This window comes from Coptis chinensis, chromosome 4 (assembly GCF_015680905.1).
Source record: "Coptis chinensis isolate HL-2020 chromosome 4, ASM1568090v1, whole genome shotgun sequence".
In the NCBI taxonomy this organism is placed as follows: Eukaryota; Viridiplantae; Streptophyta; class Magnoliopsida; order Ranunculales; family Ranunculaceae; genus Coptis; species Coptis chinensis.
In genome coordinates, this window is record NC_141459.1 from 14,157,312 (window position 1) to 14,173,840 (window position 16,529).

At 36.6% G+C, this 16,529-nt stretch overlaps 1 protein-coding gene and 2 long non-coding RNA genes across 7 annotated transcripts; 2 read left to right on the forward strand and 1 right to left on the reverse strand.

Annotated features, from left to right (window-relative positions):
• On the forward strand, positions 1–14,045 carry LOC147502054 (uncharacterized). Of its 4 annotated transcripts, none has more exons than XM_086607020.1 (8): positions 7–269; positions 745–868; positions 4,470–5,819; positions 6,019–6,337; positions 6,434–6,507; positions 12,997–13,012; positions 13,158–13,334; positions 13,612–14,045. In XM_086607020.1, exons 4-8 carry the CDS (start codon positions 6,319–6,321, stop codon positions 13,626–13,628), a joined length of 303 nt encoding a protein of 100 aa, XP_086463146.1. In that variant the 5' UTR covers positions 7–269; positions 745–868; positions 4,470–5,819; positions 6,019–6,318; the 3' UTR covers positions 13,629–14,045. The 4 variants fall into 4 exon arrangements, 3 of the variants coding, with proteins under 3 accessions (XP_086463146.1, XP_086463149.1, XP_086463147.1); XM_086607023.1 differs by having other exon boundaries at positions 6,019–6,280; positions 6,422–6,507; XM_086607021.1 differs by having other exon boundaries at positions 6,019–6,280.
• On the forward strand, positions 1,215–4,346 carry LOC147502055 (uncharacterized). The gene is made up of 2 exons (XR_015219924.1): positions 1,215–1,313; positions 4,132–4,346. It is a non-coding gene; the product is annotated as an uncharacterized LOC147502055 (long non-coding RNA).
• LOC147502056 (uncharacterized) lies at positions 6,956–7,583 on the reverse strand. Of its 2 annotated transcripts, none has more exons than XR_015219925.1 (3): positions 7,486–7,583; positions 7,311–7,409; positions 6,956–7,216 (listed from the first exon to the last, which is right to left on the reverse strand). It is a non-coding gene; the product is annotated as an uncharacterized LOC147502056 (long non-coding RNA). The 2 variants fall into 2 exon arrangements; XR_015219926.1 differs by having other exon boundaries at positions 7,311–7,393; positions 7,486–7,537.
• Positions 14,046–16,529: the final 2,484 nt, after the last annotated feature.

Sequence of the window (16,529 nt, forward strand, 5' to 3'; positions counted from 1 at the left end):
CCAAGAAGACAATTTCTAGATCATTATCAGCTTGCAGTGAATAAGATCGATATTCATCTTGAGGTCAGCCAACAGAGATGGTGGGTGATTCCGGTCCTTTAAAGGTAAGCATTAGCTTAAGATTAAGAGGAGTTTAGGCTTTAGTCAAAGAGGGACAGAGTGAGTGAATGAGGTTCAAAATTAAGAAAAACTGCGTAATAGAGAATCATTGGCTTCTTCATCAGAGTACTCTAAGGCATCATATGGAAGCTTCCCTACTAATGAGAAATGTAAGTACAGTGAAACAATGTATTTTCTGTCGTGAGCATCTGTTTTTCTTTTTTAGTAGCAATCCACAGTGCACTTTCCAACCAATCAGATCATCTAATATCAAATTCTATAATGTGATACGACTATGCTTTGGTGGAACAGATCGAAACAATAGAATATGAAAATGTTCACATACCGTATGTAAAGATTTGATGATTTGATCTTTTGTTTAAAGTGGCTTTGTCTAGGATAATTATATTAGAACATTGGATATAGTAGCTTTATATGGTTTAGGTTATGTTTTAATAGATTTCAGTATTTTGTACACGTGCAGTGAAGGTGGAAATCCTTTGAAATTTTATGTGATTGTTATGAAGTTTGATAAAATTTTGTAGTGTGTTGCTCTGATTTTGGTTAGACAACTTTTTAGAATTAAGACCAAGTAGGGGAATAACTTAGATTCATGTGTTGATCTATTTTTATTCTTTGAACTAGGTTGACATACGTTAAAGGATGTGTACTCAAGCTAGGACATGGATTATTTTGCTAATTCACGTCCATCATCAACCAAATGCTCGAGAAGGCGAGAGGACCCGCACAATATTTTCTCTTTGCGGAGGTAAACTCCCAGTCGATTTTTAATGATTTTAGTTAGTTTACAATCTAACAAAACCATAGCTTATAAATGTTTCATTTGTGCAACCAGTTATGGGAGTCAAAAGAACAGTCTTTTATAGAGAAAGCTCTCTTCAAATGTATTTGACAACTCTATGCCTTTTGTAACGCCCGTATTTTAAAAATACATTTTTATCTATTTAATTAATTAATTTAATTATTTATTTTCAAAATTCGCTGGACCGGATTTGAGATACGTGGGCCTGGTTTTTGGGCCGAGTCTGTGTTGGGCTTGGGTTTCGGACCCAAGTATATAAACACATTGTTCTGGAAAATAGGGTTAAGAGAATAATAAAATATTAAAAATGGAGGCAGAGATGAAAGCTGGATTTCTGGAGGTTGGAGCGCGACGAATCGGGCTAGGAGGATTCGTCGAGCTGTTAATACAGGTGAGTAGCTATTTTGCTATTTCACCGGATTTGTAGTTTACATATATCGGCGTATACTATTTCGGTTTTTTATACTGTTCATTATCCTGTTGTATTAGATTTCGTGCCATTTGTTTTATTAAATTTTGTTAATTTTCGGATTTGTAATTAAACTGTTGAACTGTGATACTCTGAACTTAAACTGGCCGAAGCTCGGCTATTTCAGCAGCGTTAATGGCGGCGTGGGCTTTGAACTTAAATACTATTGTAGTTGTTGTTTTGAACCGCCATTTGTAGCTCGTTTCACGCTCTGAACAGCGCTTAATGGCGTCAGCGAGGAAGCTTGATCTTTGTTTTGAAACCGTACTGTTAATGGCGGCCAGAAATCGCCAGTTTAAATTAAACTTGTTGTTTGGGTTTTGGTTGGAACTTGATTGTTGGTTGTGGATGTTGGAGTTGTGTGAGGGCTGTCGGAGGTGGTTGACGCCATCAATGGCGGCACGCCCAGACGTCCTCCAGTAATTCGTTTTTTTAAATGTTTTTGATTGTTTTGTTGATTGTTTTGGTATGGTGGGTTGGGAGTTTGATGTTTGGTGGTAGTGGGGATGGTTGGGGCTGTCGAGTGGAGGTGGAAGAGCCATTAATGGCAGCTGAAAATTTTAGATCTAGGTTGAGAAGAGTTTGGATTTACTAACATTGGGGGTTTTCGTTTTCATTAAAGAGGTGGGGTTTTTCATTTGGAGTCAAACCGCTAGGTTGGAATGGGTAGGCGATTAGAATTTGTGGTGGTCGGTTTTGGTGGTGGTGGAGGAGAGAAGTTTGGGGAAGAAGGTGAACTGTTGACCGATTTTGGGCTTGGGCCTTAGCTGTTTTGTTGGGCCCAATTTAATTAAGTTTTGGGACCAGTTTAGTGTTAGTTGTGGGCCGAGTTCTATTCCGGATTTGAGCCAAACTAATTAGTTGTTGTGGGCCAGTTCAGTTTCAGTTTTTGGGCCTAAACACTAGTTAGTTATTGGGCCGGATTAATCTTTTGTTTCGGACCAGTTTCATATTAAGTTTAGTTTGGGCCCAGTTTAAGTTAATTTTTGGGACAGTTTTCTTTGTTTGTTTTCGGGCCGAACTCAGTTGTGTTTTGGGCCAGTTCAGTATAAGTTTTTGGGCCCGTTTCTAATATTGCTTGGGGCCAGTCCATAGGACTTAAAATAGATCTTTTTGGGTCTTTCTATGTTTAGACTTTCGGGTTCTAAGGTTTTGGGTTTGGCGGTGGTCCAGAACCATTACCTTAGCCATGAGCCATGCACCTTTGCCCTTAGCCATGAATCATGGCTATGACCCTGAACCTGTCGAACATGGAAACGACAGTTTGACTTTGACCATGACATGTTGACTTTGACCATGCCAGTTTGACTTTGACCATGACGTGTTGACTTTGTGATTGACCATTGACTTTGACCGTTGACCGTGGAATGTTGATTGTTTTCCAGTTTTTCACATATTTGATTATATGGACTAATATAGTAATAAAATATTGTCGAACATTATATAACGTTGTTTGTCATTATCTAATTATGATTTGACGTGAGTAGTGTGTAAAGCATATATATATTGGGCTTTGATTGTGGATTGTAGATCAGATAATTGTGCTACATTTTATGTTGTAAATTGTATGGACAAATTAAATGTGGAAATGCTGTGGAAGCTGATATAAATTTAGTTGTCATTATCTAATTAAGATTTGACGTGAGTAGTGTGTAAAACATATATATGTTGGGATATATATATTAAATGGAATAGTTTTGGAGACATAAATGTATAAACACTCCATTATTATATATGTGAGATGCTACTATGAGGTAGCATAGTATTGGTGAATATTTGTCCACGGGAGTGTGGTGTAGTGCAATAATATATTGGCACGTGAAAGTATGAAAATAGTTATGAGATATATTGAGATATTTCTATATATTGTGGCTTAGTGCAATAAGGCAATTGACCTGCACGTGATATAGTGGATTTATTATGAGTCATTAATGTATGACACTTGAATAAATTACGTAACGAAAATCCTAGAACCTAGCTACCACAACTCATGTGATTGGCCCTTCCGGGCGCTTAATAACGAATGGCCTTCGGACGCCCTTCCGGGCGCTTCAAAAATTTGAATGGCCCTCCGGGCGTAGCCGAATAGTGGCTTGATTATTCCGTTCGCAAAATAGAACGATGATGCATAATATTTTTTGCCGAATAGTGGCATTACTTACATAATTGCTTCCGCGGTGAGGATTTACGGTGTCGCGCATCCCGCCGTGGTGGTTACGCACGGAGTGGTTCATTATGTAAGGGGAGGCATGTGGATATACATGTTCGGCGTTGGGTAGCGATTGTGGTAGCCAGGGAAACTAGGTAAGACATAGATACGACGTGATTTTAGGGACACACAAAGAAAGTCTAAACTAATATAATTATGGTAATATTGTTGGTAAATGATATATCTCTAGATAGATGTGTATGTGTTTGGCTGGTTAGTATTTTAGTTAGAACCTAAGGCGCCTCGTGGAGGAACTAAATACCTTTTTATTATGCGTATGGTATATTGTATTAGTTGTTGGAAGTTAAGGCGCCTCAGTGGAGGAACTACTTGCCTAGATTATTGTACTTAAGTATGTTATATTAGTCGTTGAAAGTTAAGGCGCCTCGATGGAGGAACTAACTGCCGTATGGATTATGTATATATTTGTATAAGTATATGTTGTTTTTAGAGCTACTCACACCAAAGATTTTTATAATGTTGACCGATTTGCATGTTTGCTTATCGGGTGTGTTCATTCAATGAACATAGTTGATAAGTTTTGACAGGTTTAGTGTTGAAGAAGATTGGTTGCTGCTTGTGGTTTGCGTTAGCGTCGCATTTCAAGATAGGCCTTGTTTTCCTTTGAGATGATATAGATTTTCAGTTGAGATAAGGTTATTTGCATTTTCATTTGTAAATTGTTTTTGTAATGAAGATGACTGTTGTTTAAGTTAAAATTTTTATTGGTTTTAATTATCCGCAAATTTTAAATTGTTTATGGGTTTTTGGGAGTGGAGAGTGTGTCACACCTCGGAGATCGAAGAGTCGGGAACAAATAATGTTTTTCCGAATTCTGTCGAAATTCGGGGTGTGACACCTTTGGACAGGTAATTATCTTCACTTAGAAAGTTATCACCGTGTACCCGATATCCTCTCCTTTCTTTTCCACTCGAGTGAATAGCTCTACCGACTATGGGAATGATCGAGTCAAAAGCAATCTATACTGCCCATGGATCCAGTCCCTTAAGGTTACATTATCTCTTCACTCAGTTATTTCTTTGAGACGTAGTTATTTTATCATTTTATATCACCATCCTCAGTGTTTAAGTAATTATTATTTAGTGATTGCATATTATTGTCAATCGATTGATAGATCTTTTGTGGTGCCTTAATTCTTAATCAATTTCTTAGTCATTCATTGCGTAATAAGTGAGTGTATAAGTTACTACACTATATTTCCACTTTCCTGTCTATAACATCTAAGTATGGCTATGAAGGGGTGAAACAAACTCTGCTTGCTTCAAGTAAGTATTGCTTCTTCTTCTTTTTTGTTGGTAACTAAATACGATGGAGACATCGCACAAGAGACCCCGTAGAGATAGGAGGAGCATTAAAAAAGAGAAGAGTGAAAGACAATGGTCCAATCTTCCTCTTGATGTAATGGAAAATATATGCACACGTCTATATTACACGGATCATGCTCATCTACATGCAATTTGTAAATCGTGGCGTGCGGAGTATCGTGTTCTGAACGTGGAAGTTCTAAATTGATTTTCTTATCTTTTTCACCTTTCTAAGGTATGTTTCCCTCCAATCACAAATTAGATGTTATATTATAGTGAATCAATGACATAATCCAAGGAAGCGCGTATGCTGCCATGTTAGTAAATTTATTCTCCAGACAAACAAAAGAAAGAAGGCTTGCAGCACAGAAACTGTGAAATGATTGTTGCATTTTTAGATGACCGAGTTACTTTTGATCCGAGATAAATTAGTATTGACATGAAATTCATATGTTAAAACCCGCCTCACGCGTAGAATGGGTATTCTAAGTGTCTAATATATATATAGAACTCTCAATGTTTGTCTTATTATGTTTTAATGTTTTGTAAGTAGTTAATGGATTAAGCATACAAAGAGAAGAGAGTTCTGTTGACCAGAGATGCCAAGTTAATGAGGCATGAGTATTTGAATAGAAAATCAAATTTATCGAGTCGAAAAGTCTTCTCAATTGTTTATAGTTGCCAGATACTTTTTTTTATTGTTATGAGTATTTCTCATTTCTACTCATTGCATTGCCAACAATTATAATATCAATATTGATGTATATGTATGTTTGTTCCCACAGACCAGCACACCATCTATCTCTTCAAACCCTCTCACTTATTTTTCTTCCAAAATTGAACTTAGGTCATCTCTTCAAGCCGATTTATCAAGTAAATCAACAAAAAAAAAAAGTCAGCCATCGTCTCTATTTGTAAAACTTTAATGTTTTGCTTAAATTGAAAGTTTTAAGAGTTTGAATGTTATCGCTATTTCTGCCCAAGAAGCACAATTCTTGAGCTAATTATATATTCAAAATTACAAAATGGTGCGTCTAATTTCAAATAATGATTTGATATTTATTCTGTTTTTGAAATTTTTCTTTTTTTGCAGATTTTGGCAGTGGATACAAATTGCCAAAACTATGAAATTGGTTTACTCATTGTTCATAAGAATGATTTCGAAGGCATTTATAGATTTTTGGAGATGAAAATTCCTATGACTAAGCTTATAATGCAGTGATTGCTTATAATTCTTATGTGCTTTAATATGAGTTGGTAGTTGCTATGAGCAGAGGGGTGTTTTAACCTACTGCACGACTTACCAATTGTCAAGCTATCTTCGGTTTGGGTTTAGGATTTTGAGCTTGATTGAGGTGAGTGGTAATTGTCGTTGTACTGGTACTAAGCTCTGATGGATGAGAAGAAGAAAGGTGCATTTTTTTGGGTTTTTGAGGAATGGGTTTAAGTTTGTTTTTTGTTTTGGAGAATGAGTTTTTTTTAATTTTGGTAAGTAGTTTGTTTTGTAGGTTTTTTGAACTTTTTGCTAATGGGAGCTGGAGTTTCAGCTGTGATTCTTATTGGTGCCATTGCTTATAGTTCACACTACTACAGAATGACACTTATACCACTGTTTTTAAGTGTGGTATAAATATATTTACCACTGTTATACAATCGTGACAATAGGTGGTGTGGTATATAATAATAGCAAAACTGTGGTATATATGTTTAACGGATACCACGGTTTTTCAAAGAACCGTGGTTTGTATGCCCATTATATACCACGGTTGTCAACAGAACCGTTGCATATAAGCTATTGAAACCGTGGTTTATATTAGTGTATGTGTTATAATACCGTAGTATATAGTTATACTAAACACTACGGTTTATGCCAAACCGTAGTATATTTATATTTTTAATAATAATGCTAGTAACAGTCTTCCACTTAAAAACCGAACCTGCATAACAAAATTTACACAGCTTGCCTACATACAACATTTCCATCTTCCCAACAAATTCCAAAATGTACAATAACTATCAAACATTGCAAAAAAAGATAATAATAATAAAAAAAAAAAAAAACTTCCATTAATTTTTTGAGTGCACTAAGAAAACAAACTTCAAATTCCTTTTCATAAATTATAAAGGTAAGACTCATAAATTAAACTGGAGGGGTCCGAACATAGCTAAAACTCATCCTCATTCGCTTCCGACTAAAACACCCCATTTTCCTGGATGAACTGAATAATATCGAGTCGAACACCGTCAAGTTCATCTTGCGTGTATGTCTCCTTCAGTTCTAAATTTGTTATCTGGATGAGTCAAAGCACAACATGTAGAGTTACTATATAAGAATAAGGCAAAGTCGTTGAGCCAAATAAAGTGTTTGTCAAAACTTTCGAATACCTTATTTTCAAATGATCCAGTTGAACAAGCTTCTACTATTTCCCTCATAAACTTCATTGTATAATACCCACACTCTGTGCCACCTGGTTGATATGAGCCCTAACATATAGACTCACAACATATGTAAACATATACTTTTCAAAGAAAAAGACAATAATGTGTAGGATTTGTTTACCTTGATCTTGTCCCACTTCAGCGGAACTCGTTTCCCATCAACCCTTTGCAATTTGAGGACCGCACTTCACAATAAGATAAATGCAAAACATTTAATTCACATATATGGTATCAATATTGGCACGAGGATAAACTCCAAACCTACATGAAACAGTCACATGCTCCAAGGATGGTGCTTAGATGACATACAAAGAATCACATGCTCCAAGGATGGTGCTTAGATGACATACAAAGAACCAGAACTTAGGTACATGCATAAACAAGCTAGGCCAACCCATCCACAAAAAATGCCATGTATGTTATAAAAAGTGCATTAAAGAGCCTCTCTACTGCCTCAAACAAATCTTTTGATGGATTGGAGCTATTTACATCACCTTGGGCAAGACGATGCCAAAATGCAAATTTCAAGAAATTAATCCTTTTCCGAATCCTAGAGCGCACAATTCAAGTGTATATGAACATTTTTCAAGTGTATGTGGCTCACAATTAACACTCTTTACTAATTATCTTCAACACAATTAACACTCTTCACCAATTACCTTCAAAGATCCTGGTCATAGGTGTTTTAGATTTGAGTGCTAACAAAAAATTTATGTTCTCGATAGAAATTAACTAAGTATACAAAAGATTGTAGAAATATAAAATGAAACAAACCTGATTGAGGATCCCTTGATTGGCCTTTTAACCCAAAACAAAAGAATATAATGAGAAACAACAAATAATAGATTCAATTTTAGCACTTTTTAATAAGCAACCGAAACTCTTGTTCCATCTCTCTATCACTTACAATCTCTATTGAACAATGCAAAAAACTACAATATCTTATTGTTAAGATAATAGGTCTGCACCATAAGGGTTTTAATTATCCAAAAGTTATCCAAAAGTTCATAGCTTGCAGGAATATCAATGCCAACAATTTCAAAAGAAGAAGAGGATGAAGGAGCCTCAAAGTTAAAAATACAATCCAATCCAGTTAATGAGACAATGGAAGCAAATCGAGACTCACCTTCCAGTGGTAATCTTTAACTCAAAGTATCAAAAGGGCCCTATGAAGTACATAAAGCAAATAATCCTAATCATGATGTGTAATGCGAATCTTTCTTCATGATGTTCATATTAAACTCAACCTAAGAGGGCTTTCAACAGTCTTCAAGTCCTGGATTTTCGAGTCGGATGAATTGTTCAAACTTCCCAAGATGTTATTTAGAAGCTTCCCCTTATCATCCACAACTGGTCCGACTTCATCCGAATGAAGGAGAAGGTCTTAGAAGGCTTCTTCCGCCGTCCGCCAATGAGAATCTCTCGGGTTTTATCCACCCAAACCTCGATTTAAAGCTTAGACTTGTTCCTACAAGAATCCACAAGATCGCCACCGTCATCTAACCTACTTTTTTCCATTGTCATCCTTGTGCCATGAATCAAGAGGTTGTAGGAGCGAAGCTGTCTTCCTCACTCTTCCCGGGTCACCCTTTTTCCATCCAATCCATCTCTCGATGGGAGACTCTCCATCGAATCTGAAAACTCATCCGACAAATAAAAATTGTCATCAAAATCTAAATTTTCCTTTCCTTCCTTTGTTTTCGTGCATTATTCTCTAACCTCATGTAGTTATTGGGCTTAGAGATAGGCCCAAGTTCCTTCCACAACTATCGGGATCATTGTTCTTCCACGACTATCGGAATCCGAAGTCACTTGCCTTTTTGGCACCATCATTCTCCCATACACTCTTGGGGATAACAGCTTTTGATGATTTTGTCAAGATAAAACAAAATTGAACTCTACGGCTATCCCGGGGATTGTTTCCAATAAGCCCCGACAATTTGGGTAACCAAGCTTCGATAATCCAAAGCGCACCCATATTTTTCAAGAAACATAGTTTTGAAGCGACTCATACCAACCCCGGGCTGGTTGGTTCTTTAAAGTTTCCAAAGACAAGTTTCGATAACCGCTAATATCTCACTTTTGGACTTCCCACAAGCAACTTTGTTCCTTTCATTAGAACCTGCTTTCCAATCCAACACGCTTTTGTTTCCATTTCCACTCCCATGATTAACTGGGATCTCGCAAGTTAGAGTTTGACAAATCTGATGAAAACAAAGAACTCAATCCATTTGAAATGTGAGGCTTAGATGCAGAGGTTGATGTAGACAAAGGATGAATTAGTGCAAAAGGGAAAGTTCCGAGATGTTTTCTTCTACCCATTTCTTCTCGTAAATTATTACATCTATTAAGTGATTGAGATCATCAATGGAAAGAGTGTTAAGATGTGGAGCATAGACCTTCGCGAATCGCGTGCAAAGTCGTTCCCCGCAGAAATCCGGATCAATAAGAACTCGATTAAAACTATACTATCAGGGAATGGTGTTCTCAAAGTTTTGCAAAAATGTAGATACTATCAAATAAATATATGGGAGAAAGTGGCGGCGTCTATAAGAGATGTAGGGACATGGCACGACAAAATGAATCAATTCTTCACATACAAATTCACATTTTAAACGAAAACATATTAAATTCAGAAATTAAAGTAAACATTGGAAACACTGGAAATCTAATATGCAGGAGTGTCACCAACATATTATTTGACATATCCGGTGGAGTAAAGTGTTGTTTTCCTTACACAGCAATAAGCTGCCTCAATATGACACTCACATTGTTCCAGTTTATCGGATCCTGAGAGACTTACATACCTTCAGCCTACTCAAGAATTGTGCTTGCATTGCTCACTCCCTTTTGCCTGGGTTCTATTACCCTAAAACAGAAAAAGTGCTAATTTCAATGCTTACAAAGGCAAACCATAAGCTAAAGGAAAACTAAAAGAAAGCGAAAAAAGAAAAGAAAAGAAAGACAACTTAAAATGCTACATCAAAGAGGGGACATAACAAAAATGGATAAGAAAACCATTAGTTTGTTCCACATTAGTGTGAGTTGTTGTAAAACACTCTATCGATGTAAGCATTTTATAAATAAGTACGAACGAGTTGGCCTATTCTTTCCTGCTGTTGAAGAACCCTTTATTATATTAAAGGGCTCATGATCGGCCGGTGGTTTCAGTAGCACCACCGATTAAAATGGGGGTAAAAAAATGAACAAAATCCAAGATTTGATCGATGTCGGTTGAAGAATCTGTTGATCTACCGGCATCGAAGGAGGAAGTGAAGTCGGGAACAGGAGGTTTTTTCACTTTTGGATGGACAGGAAAGATGGGAGCAAGAAATGCTATAACCAAGTCATACTTTAACCGCAAATTGACTTTCTAAGAAGAAACCAAAACATTAGAAGAGCCCAGTCGTTCTAGCAGCGGCAAGAGATCAATAAAAACCACTGATAGGAATGACCCAGAGAAACAAGATTAGCTTCGGCCTGACTATTCAAGATTCAATTTACTTAGTGAGACAATTGAGGAGCTCAATGATATCTATTATCGACCGACTTTAGTTTCTTTCTTTTGGAGAGCTAATGCTTGAAAGGAGAGTTCATTCTATCACTCAAAAGTGAAAGACTGCTTTGAATTCACGCTAGTGGAATTTGAGAAAGGAAGGAAACTCATACTTGTGGGGAGAAGGTCCTGCCGCTGGTGTCCCTCGCTTCATTTCATTTGAGGTAGCGTCTCGGTTCGGGCTTGACGGTTATCCTCCCCAGTCCATATTTGTTTAGGGCGGGCGTGAACTCCTCTCGTGAAAAGGGAGGGACATGTAAGGACACCATGCAAGAGAGACAGAGGGCTGGATCCATTCCAAAGATAAGTGAAACCAATTCACACCGCCTCACCGCCACCATTCTATTCCAAATACGGGAGCTTGAATCCCAAATGCAGAATTCCAAAGAAGAGGCATTTGTGTTGTACTTATAGTTAAACCAAGCCACGCCCCGGTGGTAAATGGTTAATGAGAGAGACTAGAAAGCTTCCTGACTCTTCCAGTGACCAGATTAGATCCAGTATCACTGACCACTTCTTCAGACGTAGTTATTCTTGATACTTCCAAGAACGACGTAGAGATGTCTATATCCAAGAACCTCCAAGTCTTGAATCTAGAGGGTGCTACTTGGTCATTGTTTCCTGCTTCAAGACCACACCAGCCAACCTATACATTCATTCTATCGAACGCATTAAGAGCAAGACAAGCGGCTATTTAGAGAACAACCAACCAACTACAGTGAATCATCACAAAGAAACAACACAAAGAGAACCTAAATTGCCAAATATCCAACCCAAAAAAAAAAAAACCCTCTTGAATTTAATTCAGAAAAGTTTTTAATGCCAAGTAAGACTACTAATTGTTAGTATCGTGGCTCCAACTACATGAAATTTACCACAAAAACTTAAAAAGAAAAGTTTGGCTTACCTCTTCCTTGAAAATGGTTAGTGGGTAATTAGGCTTACATGGATATCTAGTCACCGGAATTATTGGTCAGAACAAACGGACCATTGATATCCACTCGACCTCCGTTAAGTGAATCCCCCACAAAACATAAGACTCTTGCCTCTCAATTTCTCCTAACATCTCGGTTGCATTCCACCTAAATGACACAAGAAATACTGAACTTCAATCTCATTTTATAGCACCTATTAGGTATCCGGTAGGCAATATTACATGCGGCCAAAGAACACAAGCAAAAAGTTTAGAAAGCAATTTTCTGGTATTTAGCACAAGACCGCTAAACAAATGTAACTAATACCTCTTGAGATTGTAGTCATGAGGTTCCCATCTCCAATTCCAAGACTTTAAATCTGTCCTCCCATGCTTCCAAAGATGCTAACTCGAACAAAAATATATGGGCAATCCGATTCATTGTAGAGTGGATATGAAGCATTGTCAAATATCCATTTCACACTTCTCTCGAAATAAGAAAACCAAACTTCCCAAAATCAAATAAAACACCATTGTCAAATATCCATTACTGGAAAAGTTTGAAGAAACTGATTAAATTGACGACAAACAGAGCTTAAATATTGGAAATTTTAAAGTGGAAATTATAAATTCTAACTAATAGATTTTACATACGTAATTAAAGGAAACACACTTTCAATTTCGAAGTCTAATCGAGAAATTCTTACCAAATGAGAATGAAATTTTTTTTAAAAAAAAAAAGAAGCAGCACAATCTTGTGAAGTTCGAGTTTGAGAATTATGCCCTAGAGTTAACGAAAGCTACAGAAGTAAATCGCAGGAAGAAAATTGCAGCTTGAGCACCGACGGTTTAGAGCAAGTGGAACTTTTTTTTTTTTTTTGGTTTGATATAACTTCTATCCCCCGTAATTATAATTTGCGAAATATAAACCATCGTTCACGAGTAAAACCGTGGGATACTCCTTAACTGATTAGTGGAAAATGAATGTGCCGTGGTATAAACTATCAAGATGCCACGATTTTTGTAAATTAGTGGTATAAACTAAGATCCCAAAAATCGGATCAATTTCTACCGTGGTATACAAATATTAGCCACTGTTATTACAAAAACAGTGGTATATAAATTCATACATACCGTGGTATATGTGTCTTTCTGTAGTAGTGTCATTTGCAAGAAAAGGTACTAAATCTTGCCACATTGTCAATTTAAAGCTAATCTTCATGGAACATTTTATATCATTTATTCATATGAAAAGGTGCAATGTGTGTTTATATATTTAGTCCTAGGCATTGGGATTTGTTTGATTGTTGTTGGGGATTTTCAGGTTTCAAGTTGAAGTTAGATGGCCTATTGAATGCCTTTCATCTGTTTTCGAAACCAGCTGATTCAGTTGAGAATAGGGGTGGAAGCATTGAGTCAAACACATCTAATGCGAATTCTGTTGTTTATGAGACGACTCCAATTTATGCTTCTGAGATCAGAATTGATATTAGTGCTTCAGGTATACAAATTTTTATATCTACAAAGATCCACACCGAACAACACTTCACAAGTAGGATAGCAAATGTATGGGCTAAATTAATTATGTTGAATTGAGAGTTAGATTACGAAATTGTGGATAACGATTTATTGAAACATTAAAAATGTCCCACCCGAGAAGGTTTAATGATACTCCTTTCTTTGTTGTTTCCCTTTAACTGGTTGATGGATTTATTGGGTTTTTTCATTTTTTTGTCCTTTTTTCTTTGCTCGAGTTGCCAATATTGCCTTTCTTTTAGCAGGGAAACAGTTTTGATGGGAAAGATGATTTGGTTCCCCAATTGAAATCTTTAACATCGGCAAGGGAAGGTAGGAAGCTAAAAGAAAACAAGCCAAAAAAATTGAAGCATAGCAATGTGGATGCCGACGTGGTTGATGGAAGCAAAGGTGATGGCAAAAAAAAAAGACAAGGAGTAAGAAAGCTCGTTTGAGCAGTGGAATCAATTTGAACACCATACCGCACGAAGAAGAAGAGATAGATGAAAGGGTTGATGAGAATACACATAAGAAACGACAAAACAAGTTGAAGAAGTCGGGACAGACCAAAGGCCGTGGTGCCAAGTCAGAGAAGAATACAGAGGAACCTCCCAATTCAAGTGTGACCTCTTTGAAATCCACCGAGAATGAAAAAGATAATCTTAAAGACATGCCAAAGGCCACAAATTGATTGCAAACATACAAGTGAACCAGACATCGATATCCCCTTGCCTCGGGGGCATCAATTTAGCAACCGTGAATCGAGATTTAGTTACCATCGAGGATGTTGGACCTGCCTTGTAGTTTTTAGAATTTTGCAGTGCTTTTGAGGAGGTAAACTTACCTTTGTTGTTAGTTATATCTGCCCCACTAAATAATGAGATGGGTGCCTCAAATGATTTTTCTCTTTTTACTATTATTTTGCATGTCATATTGACAAGCACCCCAGCAGTCAATGAATGGAATGATAGACAAATTGATCTATTTTTGTGTTTGTTATACCGTTATAATATGATTATCCTGAGATTGCATTTCTGTTAGTCTTTTCGGTCGGCATATGGGTGGAAAAATAAATAATACTCAAGGTGCTAATGTATGTTCCATTCATCTACAAACAGGGAAAGTATTGTTGTAATATTTTTGTAAGATTACTTTAAGAGTTCTGTTAAACAGCAAGTGTGAACGGAGAGAGCAGAAAATAAGTATTAATGTTAAGTAGGTCTGGCTTAGTATTTGTGGATTATTGAATCAGAAAACACACCACTTTGTGCATGCAAGTTGCAACCTACTAAGCTTGATCTTGAATCTACTGATAATGTAAGAATTCAATGGATGGAGAACAACATACAGATTTAGTGGCCCTCATTATGTGGGTTGTTCTGTGGGTTGATCGTTTTGAATGTCACACTTTTCCAGAATTTGTGACCAGGGAGTAGATATTAGAGAAGTGAATCCCAAAATGGACATTGTGTCTTATTTGGTTGAATTCTTTAATAGTCTCGCTGTTGAGAATATTACTAGTATGAAATTTGTGGTTACTTTGTGATGCTTGCAAGAGGGTATTATTATTTACCTAAACTGTCACTGTTATCTGTTGTTGTTGTTGTTGTTGTTGTTTTTTTTTTTTTTTTTTTTAATGAAAGAAAAAGTAAAGGTATATAAAGTACTTGCATTCCATTACGTTAGAGTAGTACTGAACATTAATTCTCATTTGTGTTTGCATTGATCACCATTTAACTTTGAAGCCAAATTGTCTTCCAGTCATTCCCATGGGCAATACATGTCTTCTTTCTAAAAGCATTTGTGTTTGCCCAAAAATAATTATGTCTCAGACGTCTTATTCTTTCCCCAAACAATTATAAAGGCTTGAACTTTTTCTTTTAAAACATTGAGTAGTTAATTAGTTCATCATCAAAATAATAACACAATATATAATTATAATAGCTCAGAGTAAATCAACTATTAATGTAGTAAGCCGGCCACTGGCTTTTATTGGCTAGTATATTAATAGAACTGACCCTTCACATAAGTTCGAGCTTAGAACAAGTCCAATGGAAGGGCTATATGGGCTGCTAAAGGCAAATATAGTACCCCCAACCACAAAAATGTCATTCCAATGGGGCTGCTAAAAGGGTCTTAAATTTGAAAAGAGTAAAAAACCCAGCCAAAGTTAAGACCTTCGCTAGCAGCTACCTTATAATAAGTTTGGAAGACGGACAACATAGTTTCTGTCGTCTGTGTGTTAAATTTCGACAGACAGCAAAAACTGTGCCGTCAGTCCAAAAAAAATTCAACCTAAGTTACAAAATAATGGACGGACGGCAGAAACTATGCCGTCCGTATCATTTAGCACTTCAAAACATAAAACACGATTGGATTGGTTTTTTGATTTTGGGGTGCCAAATTTGGCTGGGCAAGCTAAAAAGTCTATGTGGCACCTTTTAGCAGCCCAATTTAGCACTCTCTATTGGACTTGCTCTTATGGAGAGATTGACAATTTAACATGATATCAGAGTCTTTGATTTCTAAGAGGTCTCGGATTCAATTCCTACCAAGTGAAAATGTCCACTCATTTTTTGAGTTTGTTAACTGGAAACTTTGCCTCTAATATGCCATGAATTATCTCTTTCTAGTCTATTGAGTAAGGGCTTTTATTGATGTCAAAAAGATAACTATAAAGATTGATTGGGTAATTATAATGTTATTTGATTTGGACTATGTGAATTTAGTGGGACAACATAGGTCAATTGGCACTGAAAGTAGAAGCAATACTATTTATTCACATAAGGATAATTAGATTGTAATCCTAACCCATTGTAGTTTATGCTTTATTCTTCTTTCATTGTTAAAACCCATGGCATTTAGGACATTTTTTTTTTCCGATAAACTAGCCCTGATTGTATTAATTTGTACGTAAATTCTTACAATCATAACAATTAACATCAACTTGAAAACAAGAAATGAAAACTGAAATTAGAATAGTTGAAACCAACAAAAAATGTAAATATATGATGGTAGTCTCAACATAGACTCCACTAGCTCTAAGGAACCACCAGCGGCACCTCGACCACATTGGAAACCCCATCCTTTTCTCTGGGTCGGCTTCATAGTTGCTCATTCTTCCACCATGTTGGATCTCCCAAAGTGACGACTCACGAGTCATCAGGTCGTACATCATAAA